This window comes from Bombina bombina, chromosome 5 (assembly GCF_027579735.1).
Source record: "Bombina bombina isolate aBomBom1 chromosome 5, aBomBom1.pri, whole genome shotgun sequence".
Lineage (NCBI taxonomy): Eukaryota > Metazoa > Chordata > Amphibia > Anura > Bombinatoridae > Bombina > Bombina bombina.
In genome coordinates, this window is record NC_069503.1 from 171,061,555 (window position 1) to 171,087,380 (window position 25,826).

Consider the following 25,826-nt stretch of genomic DNA (forward strand, 5'->3'; position numbering starts at 1 on the left):
GCAAAACACACTGCAAGCTGAGAGTTTCAAGACTCTCCGAGAAGCAAAGATAATCTTCCGAGATAACACTTAAAGGGACAGTCAAGTCCAAAAAATACTTTCATGTTTCAAATAGGGCATGTAATTTTAAACAACTTTCCAATTTACTTTTATCACCAATTTTGCTTTGTTCTCTTGGTATTCTTAGTTGAAAGCTAAACCAAGGAGGTTCATATGCTAATTTCTTAGACCTTGAAAGCCGCCTCTAATCTAAATGCGGCCTTCACCACTAGAGGGCATTAGTTCACATGTTTCATATAGATAACATTGAGCTCATGCACGTGAATTTACCATGGAGACAGATCTGATTGGCTAAACTGCAAGTCTGTCAAAAGAACTGAAATAAGGGGGCAGTCTGCTGAGGCTTAGATACAAGGTAATTACAGAGGTAAAATGTATATAATTATAACTGTGTTGGTTATGCAAAACTGGGGAATCGGCAATAAGGGATTATCTATCTTTTAAAACAACAATTCTGGTGTTGACTGTCCCTTTAATATCTACAGAATGTGCCACAAAACCCTAAGAACAAGGTTAAGACAAGGTTAATGCTCCAAAGGGGAGAAAACAACATTAAGGACAGGTTGGATTCTGGCCAGGCCTGATAAAAAGATTGCACATCTGGCACAACCGCCAGATGCATACATAGACAAAGCAGAATCTGACCCCTCAGGGTACCGACTGTCTGCAGACATCCTAGAAATTGGACAGACTTCTAGGATCCTGACTCCATTACAAGAGAACCCTTGGATACACACCAATAAAGAAAAATACACAATTTTCTAGGGCAATTCTTCTAGAAACAGGAAGCCTGAGTCATGGTCTCAATGACTGACTCGGAATCCCACGCTAACACAAAACCAAGTGTTCAATCTTCAAGTAAACCGCATCAGAGAAACTAGAAGAAGAAAGGGACCCCGACTCAGAAGGCCTTCCTCAGGTGCAGTCGCCAAAGAGAAGATACGTTACCCATAGGTCTGCATACCAGATCCTGCTGGGTCACACAGAGACTATAAGAATCCCCGCCGCTCTCTCCTGTTGATTACGAGCAATGACTCGCAGAGCGAAGCAAACAGAGGAAAAACAGGTATGCCAGACTGAAATCCAAGAAAAAAAAACCTGCCAGAACATCAATCAAGGCGGTCAGTGGATCACTTGACCGTGAACCGTACCTTGGAAACTTGGTATTCTGCTGAAACGCCCTCAGAGGTCACTCCGGACCCCCATTTGAAGATTTACCTAGAAACCACCTCCGGAAAGAGAACCCATTGCCCGGAAAGAAATAACCGACTGTTTAGAAATCCAATTTTCCACCCTTGATCGACAGACATCAAATGTGAGCTTGCGCCCACTGAACAATCCAAGTCACCTTCAATATGGCTAAGGAACCCCAAGTTCCTCCCTGATGGTGATATAGTCCGACTGGAACCAAATTAAGAACGATTGATGCCAAGCTATCAGAGCATAGAAAATCGTTCTCTACTCCAAACATTAGAGAAGAGCAGATACTCCTGAGTCCATTATTTTAATAAGACCCAGACAGCATACCAGCGCAGCAGGATGGCATCCGTGGATACATTTCCCAGGAATATCTGTAGAAGCACGTGCCCTGAGATAGATATTGCTAAGAAAATACTACTGTAAAGAGACTCTTGTCGACTGATCTATATCTATTCTTTGAGACAGATCCAAATGTCTTCCATCCTATGGAAAATATGGAAAATAGCAAAAAGAATAAAGTCCATGGAAACAAAAAAGAGCAATTCCCTCCTATATCGATTTACTTAAAAAATTAAGTAAATGCAGCTGCAGTTAGATCCTAACTCCTAACCTACTGGTTGTAAAAGGCTAAGCCATCTACCGGACAACTAGAGCTTGCTGTAGGCTGGACATTCGTCTGCAGAGAGATGAAAAGGAATAAATCCTTGACTTTGACCTCTGTCAGAAAACTTCTTCTAAATACAGAGTCTAAAAAGTCCACCCATGAAGAAGGAACGCAGAAAACTTCTCCAGGTTCATTTCCCATCCATGGGAAAGTAGACTGGACAAAATCTCTTGAAAAAGAGATAGTTTGAAGGAAGGATGACACCTGAACCATCTATAGTTCAGAAGGTGTACTACCCCAGGACCTAAAGGTCTTTCTAGGCTGCTGAATCCATAAACTAGCGAAGATCCCGAAACATGGGAACAATAAACACACATCCCACCAGTCTATATTCTTATGAACAGACCCAGAACCAAAAGAGAATGGATATTATTTTGAAGGTCAGCACCAGACATACTTGAGATAAAAACCCAGATCCCGTTCCCAGACAGGGGCTGGAACTCTCCCCAGGAAAGAACGTCCTGAACCCTGTTTCAAGTAAAAAGTCTCATCGTACCTAAATCGCAGATACTCTAGTAAGAGAAATCTGCCTCCGGGAAAAAATCCGAGACTAGTCTAAAAGACATGACCCCTGATGAAAAAGGAAAACATTCCTTTAGTCTTACTCACTTGACAAGTGATAGCAAAAACTCTTTTCACCCGCAAGTCAGAGGATAATACCGTCAGACCAGGTCTAAACAAGGACTCATCCTTAAAAAGGAAAAACGCCAGAAGCGTGGATTTGGAGGAATCCTAAAAATTTTATCTGGCACAGCAGAAATATAAGGCCTAGACTATACAACTAAGCCACAAGTAGGCTTCTCAGTTGAACAGCTGTAATGCCCAGCAGGCTAGGACAGCACTTCCCCCTTATCCAAGACTGGGAATCCCAGAGGACTTTGACTGCTCCTACTTGGAGGATAAAGGGGGAGACTCCTGCGCTACAAAGGAATGAAAAAGCAGCAACAGAAAGAAATTAATCGGCCTAACAGCCTTTCTAACACTGATCTCCTCATGGAGTCCACCATAATGGAATCCGACAAGACTTTGCACCAAAAGGATGACAGACTTAGTAAATAAAAAATTAGTAACCGTACAGCTATCCTAAATAAGGATTGAAGTTTCTCTTAACCAGAATATCAATGGCCTCTACTACCTTAAGCACCATGATATTTAAAGGAGACAGGTTATTACGGACAGGATAAGGGGAAAAGGAACCCCGACGTCTCCCATACCTGTGGAAATTCTCCAAGCACGGTCGAGAACAGGCAACTTTTTTTAAACAAATGAATCCTAGTAAATAAAGATTCACTAGATTCTTGAGGATTGACAACGACAGGAGACTCGAAGTTTCCCAAGTAGCCGACCCTTCCAAAATAAAAGGGAGATCAGGCTTGATCTGAAGAGAACTACTTCAGTACCAGATGAAGGCATTACACTGTCCAAAGCAGAGGGTTAACCCTCAAATGCTACCAACTATCCTGCTCATAAAACTACAAGGAGGACAGAATGCGTAGTAGCAAACGGCGCAGACATCTTGTTATCCGATTCCTTAAAGAACCTCTTGCAATTTCCCTTTAAGATAGAAAACAGAATTTATGCTTACCTGATAAATTACTTTCTCTTACGGTGTATCCAGTCCACGGATTCATCCTTACTTGTGGGATATTCTCAATCCCTACAGGAAGTGGCAAAGAGAGCACACAGCAGAGCTGTCCATATAGCTCCGCCCCCCCAGTCATTCGACCGACGGTTAGGAGAAAAAGGAGAAACCATAGGGTGCAGTGGTGACTGTAGTTTTACAAAATTAAATTTGAACCTGACTTAATTGCCAGGGCGGGCCGTGGACTGGATACACCGTAAGAGAAAGTAATTTATCAGGTAAGCATAAATTCTGTTTTCTCTTACATGGTGTATCCAGTCCACGGATTCATCCTTACTTGTGGGATACCAATACCAAAGCTTTAGGACACGGATGAAGGGAGGGAACAAGTCAGGTAATCCTAAACGGAAGGCACCACTGCTTGCAAAGCCTTTCTCCCAAAAATAGCCTCCGAAGAAGCAAAAGTATCGAATTTGTAAAATTTGGCAAATGTATGCAGTGAAGACCAAGTCGCTGCCTTACAAATCTGTTCAACAGAAGCCTCATTCTTGAAAGCCCATGTGGAAGCCACAGCTCTAGTGGAATGAGCTGTAATTTGTTCAGGAGGTTGCTGTCCAGCAGTCTCATAAGCCAATCGGATGATGCTTTTCAGCCAGAAGGAAAGAGAGGTAGCAGTCGCTTTCTGACCTCTCCTCTTACCAGAATAGACAACAAACAAAGATGATGTTTGTCTGAAATCTTTAGTTGCCTTTAAATGGAATTTTAAAGCACGAACCACATCAAGATTGTGTAACAGTCGTTCCTTCTTAGAAACTGGATTAGGGCACAGAGAAAGAACAATAATTTCCTGGTTAATATTCTTATTAGAAACCACTTTTGGAAGGAAACCAGGTTTGGTACGCAAAACAACCTTATCTGCATGGAACACCAGATAGGGTGAATTACACTGCAAAGCAGACAATTCAGAAACTCTTTTAGAAGAAATAGCTACCAAAAACAAAGGTTTCCAAGATAATAACTTAATATCTATGGAATGCAAAGGTTCAAACGGAACCCCTTGAAGAACTGAAATAACTAAATTTAGACTCCATGGAGGAGCCACGGGCTTGTAGACAGGCTTGATTCTAACTAGGGCCTGTGCAAACGCCTGAACGTCTGGTACAGCTGCCAGACGCTTGTGTAACAGGATAGACAGAGCAGATATCTGTCCCTTTAAGGAACTAGCTGACAAACCTTTCTCCAATCCTTCTTGGAGAAAAGACAATATCCTTGGAATCCTAACCTTACTCCACGAGTAACCCTTGGATTCGCACCAACAAGATATTTCCGCCATATCTTATGGTAAATTTTCCTGGTGACAGGCTTTCTGGCCTGGATCAGAGTATCTATAACTGATTCAGAGAACCCACGCTTGGCTAGAATTAAGCGTTCAATCTCCAAGCAGTCAGTTGCAGAGAAACTAGATTTGGATGCTTGAATGGACCTTGAATTAGAAGATCCTGCCTCGAAGGCAGTTTCCATGGTGGAGCCGATGACATGTCCACTAGGTCTGCATACCAAGTCCTGCGTTGCCACGCAGGTGCTATCAGAATTACCGAAGCCTTCTCCTGTTTGATTCTGGCTACTAGCCGAGGGAGAAGAGGAAACGGTGGAAAAACATAAGCTAGACTGAATGACCAAGGCGCTACTAAAGCATCTATCAATGCCGCCTTGGGATCCCTGTATCTGGATCCTTAAAGGGAAAGTTTGGTGTTCTGACGGGACGCCATCAGATCCAATTCTGGAATGCGCCATAGCTGGGTCAGCTGAGCAAAAACCTCCGGGTGGAGTTCCCACTCCCCCGGATGGAAAGTCTGACGACTCAGAAAATCCGCCTCCCAGTGGTCTACTCCTGGGATGTGAATTGCAGATAGATGGCAGGAGTGATCCTCCGCCCATTTGATGATCTTGGTTACTTCCTTCATCGCTAGGGAACTCTTTGTTCCTCCCTGATGATTGATGTACGCTACAGTCGTGATGTTGTCCGACTGAAATCTGATGAATTTGGCCTCCGCTAGTTGAGGCCATGCCTGGAGCGTATTGAATATCGCTCTCAGTTCCAAAATGTTTATCGGGAGAAGAGATTCTTCCAGAGACCATAGACCCTGAGCTTTCATGGAGTCCCAGACCGCACCCCAGCCTAACAGACTGGCATCGGTCGTGACAATGATCCACTCCGGTCTGCGGAAACTCATTCCCTGAGACAGGCGATCTTGAGACAACCACCAGAGAAGAGAGTCTCTGGTTTTCTGGTCCATTTGTATTTGAGGGGACAAATCTGCATAATCCCCATTCCACTGTTTGAGCATGCACAGTTGCAGTGGTCTTAGATGAATTCGGGCAAAAGGGACTACGTCCATTGCCGCAACTATTAAACCGATTACCTCCATGCACTGAGCCACAGAAGGCCGAGGAATGGAATGAAGAACTCGGCAAGTATTCAAAAGTTTTGACTTCCTGACCTCTGTCAGAAAGATTTTCATTTCTACCGAGTCTATTAGTGTTCCCAGGAAGGGAACCCTTGTGAGCGGGGACAGATAACTTTTTTCGACGTTCACCTTCCACCTGTGAGACCTTAGAAAGGCCAGAACAATGTCCGTATGAGCCTTGGCTCTGTGGAAAGACGACGCCTGAATTAAGATGTCGTCTAGGTAAGGAGCTACTGCGATGCCCCGCGGTCTTAGAACCGCTAGAAGGGACCCTAGCACCTTTGTGAAAATTCTGGGAGCGTGGCCAACCCGAAAGGAAGGGCCACGAACTGGTAATGCATGTCCAGAAAGGCGAACCTTAGGAACTGATGATGATCTTTGTGAATAGGAATATGTAGGTACGCATCCTTTAGATCCACGGTAGTCATATACTGACCTTCCTGGATCATCGGCAAGATTGTCCTAATGGTTTCCATTTTGAAAGATGGAACTCTGAGGAATTTGTTTAGAATTTTTAGATCCAGGATTGGCCTGAAAGTTCCCTCCTTTTTGGGAACTACAAACAGGTTTGAGTAAAATCCCAGTCCTTGTTCTGCAATTGGAACTGGGTGAATCACTCCCATCTTTAGAAGATCTTCTACACAGCGTAAGAACGCCTGTTTCTTTGTCTGGTCTGAAGACAAACGAGAAATGTGGAACCTTCCCCTTGGGGGAAGAGTCCTTGAATTCTAGAAAATACCCCTGAGCCACAATTTCTAATGCCCAGGGATCTGGAACATCTCTTGCCCAAGCCTGGGCAAAGACAGAAAGTCTGCCCCCTACTAGATCCGGTCCCGGATCGAGGGCTACCCTTATTCCAGCCCTGCAAGGGTTTCCAGGTTGCTTTGGGCTGTGAAGCGTTACCTTCTTGCTTTGCGGCAGCAGAGGTTGAAGCAGGTCCGCTCCTGAAGTTGCGAAAGGAGCGAAAATTAGCCTTGTTTTTGGCCTTAAACGGTCTATCCTGCTGGAGGGCATGGCCCTTCCCCCCAGTGATATCCGCAATAATTTCTTTCAACTCGGGACCAAAAAGGGTCTTTCCCTTGAAAGGAATATTTAGTAATTTTGTTTTGGACGACACGTCAGCCGACCATGATTTGAGCCAAAGCGCTCTCCGCGCCATAATGGCAAAACCAGAATCTTTTGCCGCTAACTTAGCTAATTGAAAAGCGGCATCTGTGATAAAAGAATTCGCCAGCTTTAGAGCCTGAATTCTATCCATGACTTCGTCATATGAAGTCTCCCTCTGGAGCGACTCCTCCAGCGCCTCAACCCAAAAAGCCGCTGCAGTAGTTACAGGAATAATGCAGGCAATTGGCTGAAGAAAGAAATCTTGCTGAACAAACATTTTCTTCAGCAAACCTTCCAATTTTTTATCCATAGGATCTTTAAAAGCACAACTTGTCTTCTATTGGTATAGTTGTACGCTTAGCAAGTGTTGAAACTGCTCCCTCTACCTTAGGGACCGTCTGCCACGCGTCCCGCCTGGGGTCATTTATGGGGAACATTTTCTTAAAGATAGGAGGGGGAACAAAAGGTACACCTGGTCTCTCCCACTCCCTAGTCACAATATCCGCCACCCTCTTCGGGATCGGAAATGCATCAGTGTATACAGGGACCTCTAAAAACCTGTCCATTTTACACAATTTTTCTGGGACCACCATGGGGTCACAATCATCCAGCGTAGCTAAAACCTCCTTAAGCAGGACGCGGAGGTGTTCCAGCTTAAATTTAAACGCTAAGGAATCTGAATCTGCCCGCTGAGAAACTTTTCCTGTGTCAGAAATTTCTCCCTCGGACAGACCATCCCTCACTGCCACTTCAGAGTGTTGTGAGGGCACAACAGATAAATCATTGAAAGCATCTGATTGCTCATCCTCTGTTCTTAAAACTGAGCTATCACGCTTTTTTGGAAAAACTGGCAGTTTGGATAGAAATGCCGCAAGGGAATTATCCAGGACTGCTGCTAATTGTTGTAATGTAATAGGGCACAATGCGCTAGAGGTACTAGGCAACGCTTGCGCGGGCGTAACTGGTGTCGACACATGGGCAGAGGAAGGAGGACTATCCTCATTACCTTACGTCAAAGAATCATCTTGGGCTACATTTTTAAGTGTCACTGCATGGTCATTAAAATGTTTAGATACCTTAGCACACTTTAAACACAAATGCAATGGGGGTACCGCCATAGCTTTTAAACACATAGAACAAGGTCTATCTGTAGGCTCAGACATGTTAGACAGACTTAGATAGCACTCAAATAAAGAAAAATACACTTTTTGAAAAAACGTTACTGTGCCTTTAAATAATAAAAAGCACACACTTTTTTACCAAATCTCAAAAAAACATCCGATCTTTATGAAATTTACACCATATGATCCTAATGCTTTGAAATGATTGCAGACCAAGTTTCAAGCCAATTAGCCCCTTATTGCCCAAACCAGAGCAAATTGAAGCTGGCCACCGGTTTAACACACTACCTTCCTTGGGGATTAGTTTTGGAACGAAAATAAGCCTCCCTGTAGTCCTCCTGCAATCTCTGGACTCTACATGTGAAGCTGCATGAAGCTGTCTTGCAAAAGAACTGCGCAACTGAGGCGCGAAAATTAGGCCCCCTCCATCTTCACTCCGGAGTTATGGGGCCTTCCTAATCCAAATTAGGTGTCTAAAAGTATGCCAGGCGTATAAAACCCCTAAAAAGTGTTCCAAACATAATAAACACTTGTGCAAATGTCAGATTATAGTAAAAAATAATCGATTTTCCCCATAACAGTGTCCACCAGTGATTTAAGCCCTTTTAACTAAGCCATCCTTCTATACCGAGTCTCAGAATATGGCTTACCTTCCCACATGGGGATTTCTGTCAGTCTTCTAGCATTACCAAGTCTTGTTAGAAAAAAAGTGACTGAGCATACCTTATGCAGCCTGCAAACTGTTCCCCCCCAACTGAAGTTCTCCAGTACTCAACAGTCCTGTGTGGGAACAGCAATGGATTTTAGTTACAACATGCTAAATTCTTTTTCCTCAGCAGAAATCTTCATCACTTTCTGCCTCAGAGTAAATAGTACAAACCGGCACTATTTTAAAATAACAAACTCTTGATTGAAGAAATAAAAACTACAAATCTAACACCACATACTCGACAGCTCTGCTGTGTGCTCTCTTTGCCACTTCCTGTAGGGATTGAGAATATCCCACAAGTAAGGATGAATCCGTGGACTGGATACACCATGTAAGAGAAAAGGCAGATAAAGCCACAGATGCCAAAAGCCACCTGGGCAAACAATTCTGCAAGCAAATAACTCCTCCAGGAGATTAGTGGAACCGCAGGGCACTGCATGTGACGCCATAAACAAGGCTCGGGACGATAGGAGAAAGCTCCTCTTTTTGAAGGAGGGTAACAGTCTCCACGTCTATGCATAATGTGCCTGCCACTGCCGTAATCATCCCAAAAGGGATATGTCCCATGTAAAGCAGAGGATCTTAACCCCTACAGTGCCAGCCTTCTAGCCCCAAAAGAACAAAAGGCACTTACCTGCATTCTACTCGCCCGGCAGTCAGACGACTCATAAAGTTTGAGAGGATGCCGCTCCTCACAGAGACTTGTGTAAAAAGAAAGACAGAGTAAGCTTATTCAGGCTTTCTATACCAGGGCAGCAAAGTTAGGAAAACGCAGCAAAGCCCACTTTACAAGTTCCTAACTGCTTTAAAGCAACCACAGCCCTGCTGAAGAGACTAACATGGAGTACAGCTATACCTAAATTGTAATGGAAGATAAGAGCAATCTAGCCCTGTCCTCAAAATAAAACAAACAATCTTGATAGAAGAAACTTAAACAGGACACCTAACTACTTCATCTCCTCCTTGCACTAGAGGCAAAGAGAATGACTGGGGGTTGTGGGTAGGGAAGTGATACTTAACAGCTTTGCTGTGGTGCTCTTTGCCTCCTCCTGCTCGTCAGGAGCGATATTCCCAACAGTAATTGATGATGATCCATGGACTCACTGTGCCATTAGAAAGAAATTGCCCTGATTCTAAGCTTACATTCTTGCTTTTCAAATAAAGATAGCAATAGAAAGAAGAAAAATTGATAATAGGAGTAAATTAGAAAGTTGCTTAAAATTGCATGTTCTATCTGAATCATGAAAGACAATTTTTGGGTTTAGTGTCCCTTTAAGATTCTATTGGGCACTGATGCTGTCAAAATAGCAAAGCAGATGCTATATCTATTTGCCTGAGAGATAGGTTCTCTTCTTAATTTGCATTTGATTCTGCTAAATTCATTTGAAAGGTTGTTTTTTTTTAATGTCATTTGTCTCAAAGTTTTCTAGATGACGTTTAAAATGACTTATTTCTAAGTTCTTATACTTTAGTACTTTAGTCATTTATCTAACCAATTTCACTTTTAACTAGGGTCTATAAATACCCCTAAAACCTGAGTTACTTCCTCCTCTAACTTCTATTTTATACACATAGGTTGGTCCGTGAGTGACCTTGGTTTGTCGGGAGGACCCTAACTTCTCATATAAAAATAGAGGTTTGATTTCCCTGCAGACATTATTGTACATCACTGTTTTGTAACACTTATGTATTGAGCTTGACCATACAAATGGTCTAACTTAAAGTGAAAGTCAATCCTAGCGTTGTACAAACGCTAGGATTGACTATTGAAACAAATAAAGGGGACTAATTCATGAAGTATAAGATACTTCATGTCGAAAGCTCTTTTATTTGTTTCAATCGATCGCCGTTCTTGACTGCTACAGCAGCCCACGGCTAAAAAAATGTTTTGCTAAGAGGTGACGTTTTCACCTCTTAGCCAATAGCCTTGCGGTAAATCCGGCTCCCATGGGCGCCAAGCTGGATTTACTGCACGGCTATTGGCTAAGAGGTGAAATTGTCAACGTCAGCCGTGGGCTGCTGTAGCAGCTAAGAACGGCGATCGGTTGCAACAAATAAAGAAGCTTTCTACATGAAGTGTTTTATACTTCATGAATTAAAGTCCCCTTTATTTGTTTCAATAGTCAATCCTAGCATTTGTACAATGCTAGGATTGACTTTCACTTTAACTATTTTTGTGTAACTATTGTCTATAACCATTTTACAAACAAGCATCACCTCTGTGATCACTAAATGGCCATTACCTGTGTGCCATCTCTATTTAACAGCAAAGCTTTCACATTATCAGTGTGTCCTTTGAGCTTCATTAGCTTCGCACAAGTCCTTGGATCCCAAACTCTTAGCACCTTGGACAGAAAAACACAGATTATAATAATAATTTCACATTGATGGAATAAAAGGAATAATTAAATTATGCATCAATTCTTGATAATAAAAAAACACATTAGCTCATAAACAAGTTCTTGTAGGTCACACAAAAAAACATTTGATACCTGACTGAATATATGTATACAGAATAATCACGCTAACTGGGTGTGTTCATAGCATCATCAGAGCCCCACACTTGTATGTGTTTGTAAAGGATTTACTGCCAGGGTGTACGTGTCAGAAGTGTAACTGGCCACACAAAGTAAAATAAAATATTCACTGTACCTACTATAAGCACTCATGTGATCATAGACACAACACAATGTACTGAATGTAGTTAATCTATGTAACCATTTTTAAACCCAGGCTTCCTATACAATAAAATATTTGCAAAGTGATGTAAACACACATATTCTGCTAATTTAAACAGACACAAAAGAAAATCCCTTTTATTCCTTTGCTGTTTTTAAGCTTGTGATGTGTGTGACTGACACCAATTCATAGCAGATTTGCTTATCAGCCAGTGAGTAGCCAGACCCTAAGGCCCAGTGGCGCTTCCTGTAAGATTCAGAATTTTAATTTTTATCTTTTTTTTTCCCTTTATTTGCAAAAACATTTTTGCCATATTTAAATAGTGCCCTTTCATACGCGTAATGGAAATGTTGAGGAGGTAACTGTCCATTTAATGTCAGGGCTGAGACAATGGGGAAAAGTATGAAAAAGGTTTGATCTCACAATAAAATACAAAAAATAGTAACAAAAATGTTTTTAATAAATAAAAAAGGCTACAGAAAAATAGCCAAGTGGTTCTAATTGCAAACGGAAAAATATCCTATTATAGCAATTAAAAGGAACAGTAAAGTCAGAACTAATCTGTATATAGCCCTAAGAGGGACTTGAAACCCAATAATTTAAATTTAATGATTCAAAAAGAACAGGCAGTTTTTAACAACTATCCAATTTATTTGTTTTCTAATTTGTTTTTTCTCTAAGTATACGTTATTGAAAAGCATACCTAGGTCGGTTCAGAAGCAATGCACTACAGCAAGCTAGTTTGCGATTGGTGGCTGCACATATATGCCTCTTGTCATTGGCTCACCTGTGATCAGTAGTGCATTGTTGCTCCTTCAACACAGGATACCAATAGAATGAAGCAAAATTTGATAATAGAAGTAAATTGGAAAGTTTATTAAAACTGTTTTATCTGAATCATGAAATAAAAATGTGTGGTTTAATGTCTTATTAGGAGTAAAATAAACCAGCCAATGGCCACAACTTAAAAATAGAATATTGCACAAGTTTACTCTAAGAAATCGCAAAGCATCAGCAGCACATAGTATACATTACATCAGGATATGTAAGGCTGTTTTTGTTTGTATAGCACAACAAGAAAGAAAAAACATGAATATTAAATTAGACTGTTTTAGATCTTTACCTTTTCAGTTGATCCTGAGACAATTACTGTTCCCATCTGGTTCATTGCAAGACTATAAATAGAATCTTTGTTCCCACTTAGTGAGGAAGCTATACAAAAAATAAGATGCTGTATGTAGTTAAGATGCTCTGGTCTTTTTATTAGTAAGTTAAAGATTTAGTTTGTACTCTGCATGTAAACATGTTGACTGTTTTTTTCCCTTGTTTAATTTTAAACTAATACAGCACTATCAGTTACAATGAGCATTAGCAGAAGTGCCTACCAGCCAATGTGCATTAACATGAGGTGTGCAATGGAATAACCTGTATTAGATTAAATGTAAAGTGATGGTGATGTTAACTCCTAGCATTTAAAAAAAGCTAAGATTTACCATCACGAACAATAAAGGCCACCTTCATTCATCAGTTTACAAAAAAATAAAATGGATGAACAAGGTGCGTTATTTCGCTGTGGCTTCACTGCGGCCCTGCTCTTTTTTTCAATGAAGCAACGTTTCCCCCCTCTTAGCCAACAGCCGTGCAGGCCGATCGACATTATACTGTAGGCCCATGCAGCTATTGACTAAGAGTGGAAAACGTCGCTTTATTGAAAAAATGAGCAGTGCCATGGGCCGTCAGAGCCGCTTATCTAATCAGTGAAGCTGCGGCAAAAAAGGCATCTTTTCATCCATTTGTTTTTTTAACTGGTAGCTTTTATTTTTAGTGATGGTAAATCCTAGCAGTTTTTGAAACACTAGGAATTACCATCACTTTAAACAGTTTTTACTTCATATTTTATGCTGAATATTTATGGCGTTTAATAAAGCTTGTGTTATGAGAGTAAAAAACAAAATAGCAGCACCAGCCATACACTGTCAGCACTACAATACACTATGCCATTGGTGCTACACTATGACAGTTACTCACTGGTAACAGTGTTGTTGGAAGCAGTCAGCGCAGTGAGAGTGTTCACATCCCACAGGAATATCTGTCTGTCCAGCCCCGCAGACGCGACCAGTTCTTTATCTTTAGCATATGCCAAAGCTTTCACATAATCCTGCAGCAAATAAGTTCACATGAAGAGGATGCAGTTTAATTTTCAGTACAAAACACAATGAAGCAAGTGGATTCTTACCTTGTGTGTCCGTAATGTTGACATACAAAACCCCTTGTGCGCATTCCATACTTTAACAGTGGTATCCGAAGATGCAGATATTACTAGAAAGTAAAAACAAGCAACGCTGGTCAGAAATGCTGCAAACTTTAATTGTATGTATACATCCTGTTTGCCAAGCTATTTGTACTTTATACAGATGCCCTAAACATTTTAAACCGAATGCAGGAATCATGAAGGGAAAACCTAACATTATAAGGCTAGCAATGTTCAAAAGTCATTTTAAAGGGACAGTAAATGGACTGGATAGAGCATGGTATTTTTAACAACTTTCTAATTTACTTCTATCATCAGTTTTGCTAAATTGTCTTTGAATCTGTTGTTAAAAAGTAATCCTATATGAGCTCAGGAGCGTGCACTTGTCAGCCATCTGGCAGCAGTGTTTCCAATAATATTTATAGCAATTGTATTTGTTTTCTAATTTGCTTTGTTCCTATGAGGAGAGGCTAGCCAAACTGGGTCTGTTTTCTTTAGAAAAAAGGCGCTTGAGAGGTGACATGATTAATTTATATAAATATATTCAAGGCCCATATACAGAGATGGCAGAAGCTCTGTTTATTCCAAGAAAATTATTTATGACAAGAGGTCATAATTTAAGGTTGGAGGAAAGGAGATTTAATCTCCTGCAACGGAAACGTTTTTTCATGGTAAGAGCAATAAAATTGTGGCACTCATTACCAAAGGAGGTAGTGAATGCCAATACCCTAGATACATTTAAAAATAGTCTGGATACATTTCTGTATATAAAACAAATTCATGGATATGATTGCTAGTATTAAAAGGGTCACCTTTTAGTGGGGTTATTTAAGCTTAACTGGAGCTTTTTTGTAAATATTTTAGATTTGTATAGGTTGGACTTCAGTCTTTTTTCAACCTTATCTACTATGTTACTATGTTATACATAGTTACATACACTGCTGCCACAGAATGCTAGATACTCAATAGTTTGCAACTATCTATAATATTGCTATAAACATTCTTGCAAACACTGCTGCCAGATGGCTAAGCGCATGTGCACGCTACTGAGCTCACCTAAGATTATTAACAAAGAATATCAAGAGAACTAAGCAAAAGAATATAAAAAGTAAATTGGAAAGTTTTTAAAATTGCATGCTCATAGCATGCTGAATCATAAATGTTTAAAGGACCACTAAATGAAGAACTGTACAATTAAAAATTACATAATAAAAAGACAATGCAATAACACCAACTCTGAATTTCAAATAAGCAGCAGATTTTTTTCTGGCAAATTTATTTTTTCTCCCACCTTTCGGCCTCCTGTATCATGTGACAGACATCAGCCAATCACAGACTAGTATACATATACCCTGTGAGCTTGTGCACATGCTCAGTAGGAGCTTGTTCCCTAGAAAGTGTGTATATAACAAGACTGTGCAAAATGTGATAATGGAAGTAAATTGTAAAGTGTCTTAAAACTGCATGATCTGTCTGAATCATAAAAGTTTATTTTGACTTGAGTGTACCTTTAATTTTGACTTTACTGTCCCTTTAATTTATTTTATTTGAAATTTGTCAGTTAGGCAGCCTATTTGCAGCATAAAAATGTTGGTTCTGCTTAACTATTCACGCAATACATCCTTAGAGGAAAACCCAGAACAGACACATAATATTGTGGTATTATGCATGTACACACAAATATATATATATGTGTGTGTGTGTGTGAATGCACGTGTATCTGTGTGTGATATATTACACATTTTAATAAGAACACATTTTTTTTAACCGTATATTGGTACAATGTTATATACCATCCAGGCTGTCTTCTAAGTCTAGGATATAAAACATTTTCCTGCACTGAATATAGTTACATACTGGAAGGTTCTGAACGCTTGGGACTGTAAACCAATATAGATTTAGGTTTCAACCTGAACTACATTTTTTATATTACAAGAGACATAAAACACATTTTTTTTTCTTTCATGATTCAGAAAGAACATGCAATTTTAAATAACTTTGCAATTAATTTCTATTTTCAAAATTTGTTTAGTTCCTCTTGTACCCTTTGTTGAAAAGTATACCCAGTACTGCATTATTGCTCATTAAACAAAGGATACCAAGAAAATGAAGCAAATTAGACAATATAAGTAAATTAAAAAGTTGTTTAAAATTGTATTCTCTATCTGAATCATAAAATAAAACATTTGGGTTTCATGTGCCTTTAAGTACTGTTTTTCATATTCATTATAGATGTGTTAGTTTCATCAAACCTATTTTTAAAAAGTATTGATTAATCCTCTCATTTCTATTACTTCATTGCTTATTTTTTATTAAGAAAAAATATATTTAAAACCTGTGAATTTAAACTCCTGACAGAAAATAAAAAGCTTCCTATCCAATAAAGGGATATTAAAACACCAAATACATTTTATAAACCTATTATTTAGGTTATTCCCCGCCTCCCTGTGTCATGGACATAGTCATGTTAAAATCTAGCATTCTAGAGATCACATGGTTGCACATGCGCAGCAAATCTCCTTAAGATACCTGCAATGAAACCTAGGTTCCAAAACGGCTGCACCCATAATTAGAGAAAGGGGCACAAAATGTATTTAGGGTTTAATGTCTATTTAAACACATGAAAGAAAATAAGAAGTTTCTAACCATATGTATAAATTAATACTTACATGTCTTTCCGTTACAACACAGAACAATGTCATTCACCCAATCGGTGTGGTGCTCCATAGAGGCTATGTAAGGATCTGGCTAAATAAAAAACAAATAACATTCCATTAACAATAATTATACTTCAGTAAACAAATAGCTGCAAAATGGTATCCCAACTGCTTCATAATTAGTTAATAGTACAAATTACACAAGCACAAACAAGCAGATGAACAATGTTTATACTATACTGCCCTTTAGTTTTGCCTGCTGTCAATTTGAAAATATTTTTTTTTAACACATCCCTTATGAGAGAAAGGGAAAAAAAAAAAAAAAAAAAAAAAAAAGATTTAAGAAGTCTGGGCAATAAACTCTAAATATGATTCGCAACATTAAAAAAAACGATTACTATTTTAGCAATGTATAGTTGGGATACTAATCAAAAGTCTCCATCAATTAAAGGGATATGAAACAAAAATTTTCTTTCATGATTAAGACAAAGCACACAATTTTAAAACTAGTTTCCAATTTACGTCTATTATCAATTTCTTTGTTCTTTTGGTATCTTTTGTTGAAAACCAAGATGTATGCTTAGGAGCGGGCCCATTTCTGGAGCACTATATGGCAGCAGTTTTGCAAGAATGTTATCCATTTGCACTAGATGGCAGCACTATTTCCTACCATGAAGTGCTCCAGACGCCTACCTAGGTATCCCTTCAACACAGACTATCATGGAAACAAAGCAAATTTAATAATAGAATTTAATTATTTTATTTTTATTTTTAATGGTATGTTCTGTCCCTTTAAATTGTTCTTATTTTTTCCCTGCACCATTTCCTTAGGAACACAGCATCCTTTTTAGGTTCTACAACTGTATAGCATCGCCCTTAAACAAACATGTTTATAATCTATAATTGCAGAACAGTGTTATAATTATTCCCAACTTACATCCAATACTGCAGTTTCACGTGTAAGTATTTTCTTTTTTTACCTTTTGCTGATTTACACTCCATATCCGAATGATAGAATCTCGTCCTGCTGTGAAGAGACGGTTCAGGGCTGGATCAAGCTGTAACGCATTCACTCCATTGCGATTATACTTCTCTACCTCATCTCTAATAACATAGGAGACCTGACAAATGGAGGTGATAAAATAGATCAGTATATTCATAAAAAAAACAACAGGTCCCAAAACAAACAGAAATCTAAAATACAAAAAGTTTCAAACATTATACAAGGGTGCATATGAATGAAATGTTAAAGGAGTAAACAAATCACAGTGAAAATGAAGAAGTCACATTTATGGTTAGCTTCAATTCATGGTAGATCAGAGCTAAACTAAAGTTAAAGTGAATCTCAAGTTTGATGAATTGTTCGGTTTTTAAAAATCCTATTAAAAACCGGGGCACTTTCATTTGTCAAACTTTACATTTCACTTGTTTTGTTAAAATACTTTTTCAATCTTGAAAGCCGCTCCAGCGATTCCCCCTACAGCCGCTCGTCACTTCATACGTGAGCAATGACGAATACGGCATCCTCCAATCACGGCTTCCCCCCAGGGGAATCATTGCCGGAGGCAATGCCATGATTGGAGGAAGACCGATTCATCATTTTTGACATATGAAGAGGCTTGCGACGGGTGGGGGAAGCGCTGGAGCGGCTTTAAAGATTAAAAAACATAATTTATGTAAGAACTTACCTGATAAATTCATTTCTTTCATATTAGCAAGAGTCCATGAGCTAGTGACGTATGGGATATACATTCCTACCAGGAGGGGCAAAGTTTCCCAAACCTCAAAATGCCTATAAATACACCCCTCACCACACCCACAAATCAGTTTAACGCATAGCCAAGAAGTGGGGTGATAAGACAAAAGTGCGAAATCATAAAAAATAAGGAATTGGAATAATTGTTAGGGATGCACCGAAATTTCGGCCGCAGAAAGTTTCGGCCGAAAATAGCATTTTTTGTTATTTCGGTTTTCGTTTTTTTTGCCTTTTATTTTCGGCAAAATTATTTTGTAGCATATTTTAAATTTGATGCCAGCCTAGAGCTGCTGTTTGAGTTCATTACTTGACTTACTGTTTTGCATATAATAATAGTTTTCTAGGACTATACTTTATTTTGATAATTGGTAACAAAACAAAAAACAGAATTTATGTTTACCTGATAAATTACTTTCTCCAACGGTGTGTCCGGTCCACGGCGTCATCCTTACTTGTGGGATATTCTCCTCCCCAACAGGAAATGGCAAAGAGCCCAGCAAAGCTGGTCACATGATCCCTCCTAGGCTCCGCCTTCCCCAGTCATTCGACCGACGTAAAGGAGGAATATTTGCATAGGAGAAATCATATGATACCGTGGTGACTGTAGTTAAAGAAAATAAATTATCAGACCTGATTAAAAAACCAGGGCGGGCCGTGGACCGGACACACCGTTGGAGAAAGTAATTTATCAGGTAAACATAAATTCTGTTTTCGCCAACATAGGTGTGTCCGGTCCACGGCGTCATCCTTACTTGTGGGAACCAATACCAAAGCTTTAGGACACGGATGATGGGAGGGAGCAAATCAGGTCACCTAGATGGAAGGCACCACGGCTTGCAAAACCTTTCTCCCAAAAATAGCCTCAGAAGAAGCAAAAGTATCAAATTTGTAAAATTTAGTAAAAGTGTGCAGTGAAGACCAAGTCGCTGCCTTACATATCTGATCAACAGAAGCCTCGTTCTTGAAGGCCCATGTGGAAGCCACGGCCCTAGTGGAATGAGCTGTGATTCTTTCAGGAGGCTGCCGTCCGGCAGTCTCGTAAGCCAATCTGATGATGCTTTTAAGCCAAAAAGAGAGAGAGGTAGAAGTTGCTTTTTGACCTCTCCTTTTACCAGAATAAACAACAAACAAGGAAGATGTTTGTCTAAAATCCTTTGTAGCATCTAAATAAAATTTTAGAGCACGAACTACATCCAAATTGTGCAACAAACGTTCCTTCTTTGAAACTGGATTCGGACACAAAGAAGGCACGACTATCTCCTGGTTAATGTTTTTGTTAGAAACAACTTTCGGAAGAAAACCAGGTTTAGTACGCAAAACCACCTTATCTGCATGGAACACCAGATAAGGAGGAGAACACTGCAGAGCAGATAACTCTGAAACTCTTCTAGCAGAAGAAATTGCAACCAAAAACAAAACTTTCCAAGATAATAACTTAATATCAACGGAATGTAAGGGTTCAAACGGAACCCCCTGAAGAACTGAAAGAACTAAATTGAGACTCCAAGGAGGAGTCAAAGGTTTGTAAACAGGCTTGATTCTAACCAGAGCTTGAACAAAAGCTTGAACATCTGGCACAGCTGCCAGCTTTTTGTGAAGTAACACAGACAAAGCAGAAATCTGTCCCTTCAAAGAACTTGCAGATAATCCTTTCTCCAAACCTTCTTGAAGAAAGGATAGAATCTTAGGAATTTTTATCTTGTCCCAAGGGAATCCTTTAGATTCACACCAACAGATATATCTTTTCCATATTTTATGGTAGATTTTTCTAGTTACAGGCTTTCTGGCCTGAACAAGAGTATCAATGACAGAATCTGAGAACCCTCGCTTTGATAAAAACAGAATTTATGTTTACCTGATAAATTGCTTTCTCCAACGGTGTGTCCGGTCCACGGCGTCATCCTTACTTGTGGGATATTCTCTTCCCCAACAGGAAATGGCAAAGAGCCCAGCAAAGCTGGTCACATGATCCCTCCTAGGCTCCGCCTACCCCAGTCATTCGACCGACGTTAAGGAGGAATATTTGCATAGGAGAAACCATATGTTACCGTGGTGACTGTAGTTAAAGAAAATAAATTATCAGACCTGATTAAAAAAACCAGGGCGGGCCGTGGACCGGACACACCGTTGGAGAAAGCAATTTATCAGGTAAACATAAATTCTGTTTTCTCCAACATAGGTGTGTCCGGTCCACGGCGTCATCCTTACTTGTGGGAACCAATACCAAAGCTTTAGGACACGGATGAAGGGAGGGAGCAAATCAGGTCACCTAAATGGAAGGCACCACGGCTTGCAAAACCTTTCTCCCAAAAATAGCCTCAGAAGAAGCAAAAGTATCAAATTTGTAAAATTTAGAAAAAGTGTGCAGTGAAGACCAAGTCGCTGCCTTACATATCTGATCAACAGAAGCCTCGTTCTTGAAGGCCCATGTGGAAGCCACAGCCCTAGTGGAGTGAGCTGTGATTCTTTCAGGAGGCTGCCGTCCGGCAGTCTCATAAGCCAATCGGATAATGCTTTTAATCCAGAAGGAGAGAGAGGTAGAAGTTGCTTTTTGACCTCTCCGTTTACCAGAATAAACAACAAACAAAGACAAAGTTTGTCTGAAATCCTTAGTAGCTGCTAAGTAAAATTTGAGAGCACGAACTACATCCAAGTTGTGCAACAAACGTTCCTTCTTTGAAACTGGATTAGGACACAAAGAAGGCACAACTATCTCCTGGTTAATGTTTTTGTTAGAAACAACTTTTGGAAGAAAACCAGGTTTAGTACGCAAAACCACCTTATCTGCATGGAACACCAGATAAGGAGAAGAACACTGCAGAGCAGATAATTCTGAAACTCTTCTAGCAGAAGAAATTGCAACCAAAAACAAAACTTTCCAAGATAATAACTTAATATCAACGGAATGTAAGGGTTCAAACGGAACCCCCTAAAGAACTGAAAGAACTAGGTTGAGACTCCAAGGAGGAGTCAAAATTTTGTAAACAGGCTTGATTCTAACCAGAGCCTGAACAAAGGCTAGAACATCTGGCACAGCTGCCAGCTTTTTGTGAAGTAACACAGACAAGGCAGAAATCTGTCCCATCAAGGAACTTGCAGATAATCCTTTTTCCAATCCTTCTCGAAGGAAGGATAGACTCTTAGGAATCTTAACCTTGTCCCAAGGGAATCCTGCAGATTCACACCAACAGATATACCAAATTATGTGGTAATTTTTCTGGTTACAGGCTTTCAGGCCTGAACAAGAGTATTAATAACAGAATCTGAGAACCCTCGCTTTGATAAGATCAAGCGTTCAATCTCCAAGCAGTCAGCTGGAGTGGGTCGAACGGACCTAGAACAAGAAGGTCTCGTCTCAAAGGTAGCTTCCATGGTGGAGCCGATGACATATTCACCAGATCTGCATACCAAGTCCTGCGTGGCCACGCAGGAGCTATCAAAATCACCGACGCCCTCTCCTGATTGATCCTGGCTACCAGCCTGGGGATGAGAGGAAACGGCGGGAACACATAAGCTAGTTTGAAGGTCCAAGGTGCTACTAGTGCATCCACTAGAGCCGCCTTGGGATCCCTGGATCTGTACCCGTAGTAAGGAACTCTGAAGTTCTGACGAGAGGCCATCAGATCCATGTCTGGAATGCCCCACGGTTGAGTGACTTGGGCAAAGATTTCCGGATGGAGTTCCCACTCCCCCGGATGCAATGTCTGACGACTCAGAAAATCCGCTTCCCAATTTTCCACTCCTGGGATGTGGATAGCAGACAGGTGGCAGGAGTGAGACTCCGCCCATATAATGATTTTGTTCACTTCTTCCATCGCTAGGGAACTCCTTGTTCCCCCCTGATGGTTGATGTATGAACTTGGCCCTCGCTAGCTGAGGCCAAGCTTTGAGAGCATTGAATATCGCTCTCAGTTCCAGAATATTTATCGGTAGAAGAGATTCTACCCGAGACCAAAGACCCTGAGCTTTCAGGGATCCCCAGACCGCGCCCCAGCCCATCAGACTGGCGTCGGTCGTGACAATGACCCACTCTGGTCTGCGGAAGGTCATCCCTTGTGACAGGTTGTCCAGGGACAGCCACCAACGGAATGAGTCTCTGGTCCTCTGATTTACTTGTATCTTCGGAGACAAGTCTGAATAGTCCCCATTCCACTGACTGAGCATGAACAGTTGTAATGGTCTTAGATGAATGCGCACAAAAGGAACTATGTCCATTGCCGCTACCATCAAACCTATCACTTCCATGCACTGCGCTATGGAAGGAAGAGGAACGGAATGAAGTATCCGACAAGAGTCTAGAAGTTTTGTTTTTCTGGCTTCTGTCAGAAAAATCCTCATTTCTAAGGAGTCTATTATAGTTCCCAAGAAGGGAACCCTCGTTGACGGAGATAGAGAACTCTTTTCCACGTTCACTTTCCATCCGTGAGATCTGAGAAAGGCCAGGACAATGTCCGTGTGAGCCTTTACTTGAGGAAGGGACGACGCTCGAATCAGAATGTCGTCCAAGTAAGGTACTACAGCAATGCCCCTTGGTCTTAGCACCGCCAGAAGGGACCCTAGTACCTATGAGAAAATCCTAGGAGCAGTGGCTAATCCGAAAGAAAACGCCACGAACTGGAAATGCTTGTCCAGGAATTCAAACCTTAGGAACCGATGATGTTCCTTGTGGATAGGAATATGTAGATACGCATCCTTGAAATCCACCTTGGTCATGAATTGACCTTCCTGGATGGAAGGAAGGAATGTTCGAATGGTTTCCATCTTGAACGATGGAACCTTGAGAAACTTGTTCAAGATCTTGAGATCTAAGATTGGTCTGAACGTTCCCTCTTTTTTGGGAACTATGAACAGATTGGAGTAGAACCCCATCCCTTGTTCTCCTAATGGAACAGGATGAATCACTCCCATTTTTAGCAGGTCTTCTACCCAATGTAAGAATGCCTGTCTTCTTATGTGGTCTGAAGACAACTGAGACCTGTGGAACCTCCCCCTTGGAGGAAGCCCCTTGAACTCCAGAGAATAACCTTGGGAGACTATTTCTAGCGCCCAAGGATCCAGAACATCTCTTGCCCCAGCCTGAGCGAAGAGAGAGAGTCTGCCCCCCACCAGATCCGGTCCCGGATCGGGGGCCCGCATTTCATGCTGTCTTGGTAGCAGTGGCAGGTTTCCTGGCCTGCTTTCCTTTGTTCCAGCCTTGCATAGGTCTCCAGGCTGGATTGGCTTGAGAAGTATTACCTTCCTGCTTAGAGGACGTAGCCCTTGGGGCTGATCCGTTTCTGCGAAAGGGACGAAACTTAGGTTTATTTTTGGTCTTGAAAAGACCTATCCTGAGGAAGGGCGTGGCCCTTGCCCCCAGTGATATCAGAGATAATCTCTTTCAAGTCAGGGCCAAAGAGTGTTTTCCCCTTGAAAGGAATGTCAAGCAATTTGTTCTTGGAAGACGCATCCGCTGCCCAAGATTTTAACCAAAGCGCTCTGCGCCACAATAGCAAACCCAGAATTTTTTCGCCGCTAACCTAGCCAATTGCAAGGTGGCGTCTAGGGTGAAAGAATTAGCCAATTTAAGAGCACGAATTCTGTCCATAATCTCCTCATAAGAAGAAGAATTACTAATAATCGCCTTTCCTAGCTCATCAAACTAGAAACACGCGGCTGCAGTGACAGGGACAATGCATGCAATTGGTTGTAGAAGGGAACCTTGCTGAACAAACATCTTTAGCAGACCTTCTAATTTTTTATCCATAGGATCTTGGAAAGCACAACTATCTTCTATGGGTATAGTGGCGCGCTTGTGTAGAGTAGAAACCGCCCCCTCGACCTTGGGGACTGTCTGCCATCAGTCCTTTCTGGGGTCGACTATAGGAAAACAATTTTATAAATATGGGGGGAGGTACTAAAGGTATACCGGGCCTGTCCCATTCTTTACTAACAATGTACGCCACCCGCTTGGATATAGGAAAAGCTTCGGGGGGCCCCGGGGCCTCTAAGAACTTTTCCATTTTACATAGTGGTTCTGGAATGACCAGATAATCACAATCATCCAAATTGGATAACACCTCCTTAAGCAGAGCGCGGAGATGTTCCAACTTAAATTTAAAATTAATCACATCAGGTTCAGCTTGTTGAGAAATGTTTCCTGAATCTGAAATTTCTCCCTCAGACAAAACCTCCCTGGCCCCCTCATACTGGTGTAGGGGCCCTTCAGAAACCATATCATCAGCGTTCTCATGCTCTACAGAATTTTCTAAAACAGAGCAGTCGCGCTTTCACTGATAAGTGGGCATATTGGCTAAAATGTTTTTGATAGAATTATCCATTACAGCCGTTAAATGTTGCATAGTAAGGAGTATTGGCGCACTAGATGTACTAGGGGCCTCCTGTATGGGCAAGACTGGTGTAGACGAAGGAGGGGATGATGCAGTACCATGCTTACTCCCCTCACTTGAGGAATCATCTTGGGCATCATTTTTACTAAAAATTTTTATGACATAAAATACATATAGTTAAATGAGAAGGAACCTTGGTTTCCCCACAGTCAGAACACAATCTATCTGGTAGTTCAGACATGTTAAACAGGCATAAACTTGATAACAAAGCACAAAAAACGTTTTAAAATAAAACCGTTACTGTCACTTTAAATTTTAAACTAAACACACTTTATTACTGCAATTGCGAAAAAGTATGAAGGAATTGTTCAAAATTCACCAAAATTTCACCACAGTGTCTTAAAGCCTTAAAAGTATTGCACACCAAATTTGGAAGCTTTAACCCTTAAAATAACGGAACCGGAGCCGTTTTTATATTTAACCCCTTTACAGTCCCTGGAATCTGCTTTGCTGAGACCCAACCAAGCCCAAAGGGGAATACGATACCAAATGATGCCTTCAGAAAGACTTTTCTATGTATCAGAGCTCCACACACATGCAGCTGCATGCCATGCTGTCCTCAAAAACAAGTGCGCCATACCGGCGCGAAAATGAGGCTCTGACTATGATTAGGGAAAGCCCCTAAAGAATAAGGTGTCAAAAACAGTGCCTGCCGATATAATCATATCAAAATACCCAGAATAAATTATTCCTCAAGGCTAAATATGTGTTAATAATGAATCGATTTAGCCCAGAAAAAGTCTACAGTCTTAATAAGCCCTTGTGAAGCCCTTATTTACTATTTTAATAAACATGGCTTACCGGATCCCATAGGGAAAATGACAGCTTCCAGCATTACATCGTCTTGTTAGAATGTGTCATACCTCAAGCAGTGAGAGACTGCACACTGTTCCCCCAACTGAAGTTAATTGCTCTCAACAGTCCTGTGTGGAACAGCCATGGATTTTAGTTACGGTGCTAAAATCATTTTCCTCATACAAACAGAAATCTTCATCTCTTTTCTGTTTCTGAGTAAATAGTACATACCAGCACTATTTTAAAATAACAAACTCTTGATTGAATAATAAAAACTACAGTTAAACACTAAAAAACTCTAAGCCATCTCCGTGGAGATGTTGCCTGTACAACGGCAAAGAGAATGACTGGGGTAGGCGGAGCCTAGGAGGGATCATGTGACCAGCTTTGC

At 40.8% G+C, this 25,826-nt stretch overlaps 1 protein-coding gene across 1 annotated transcript in view; it reads right to left on the bottom strand.

Moving 5' to 3' along the window:
• The window catches only part of WDR48 (WD repeat domain 48), a 128,021-nt gene that overhangs the window by 53,139 nt on the left and 49,056 nt on the right, over nt 1–25,826 (bottom strand). The window contains exons 2-7 of the mRNA XM_053715666.1: nt 17,479–17,619; nt 16,511–16,589; nt 13,827–13,909; nt 13,619–13,748; nt 12,714–12,802; nt 11,155–11,256 (exon numbers count right to left, since the gene is read on the bottom strand). Coding sequence (XP_053571641.1) covers nt 11,155–11,256; nt 12,714–12,802; nt 13,619–13,748; nt 13,827–13,909; nt 16,511–16,589; nt 17,479–17,619 — 624 coding nt within the window. The remainder of the gene's footprint in view (nt 1–11,154; nt 11,257–12,713; nt 12,803–13,618; nt 13,749–13,826; nt 13,910–16,510; nt 16,590–17,478; nt 17,620–25,826) is intronic.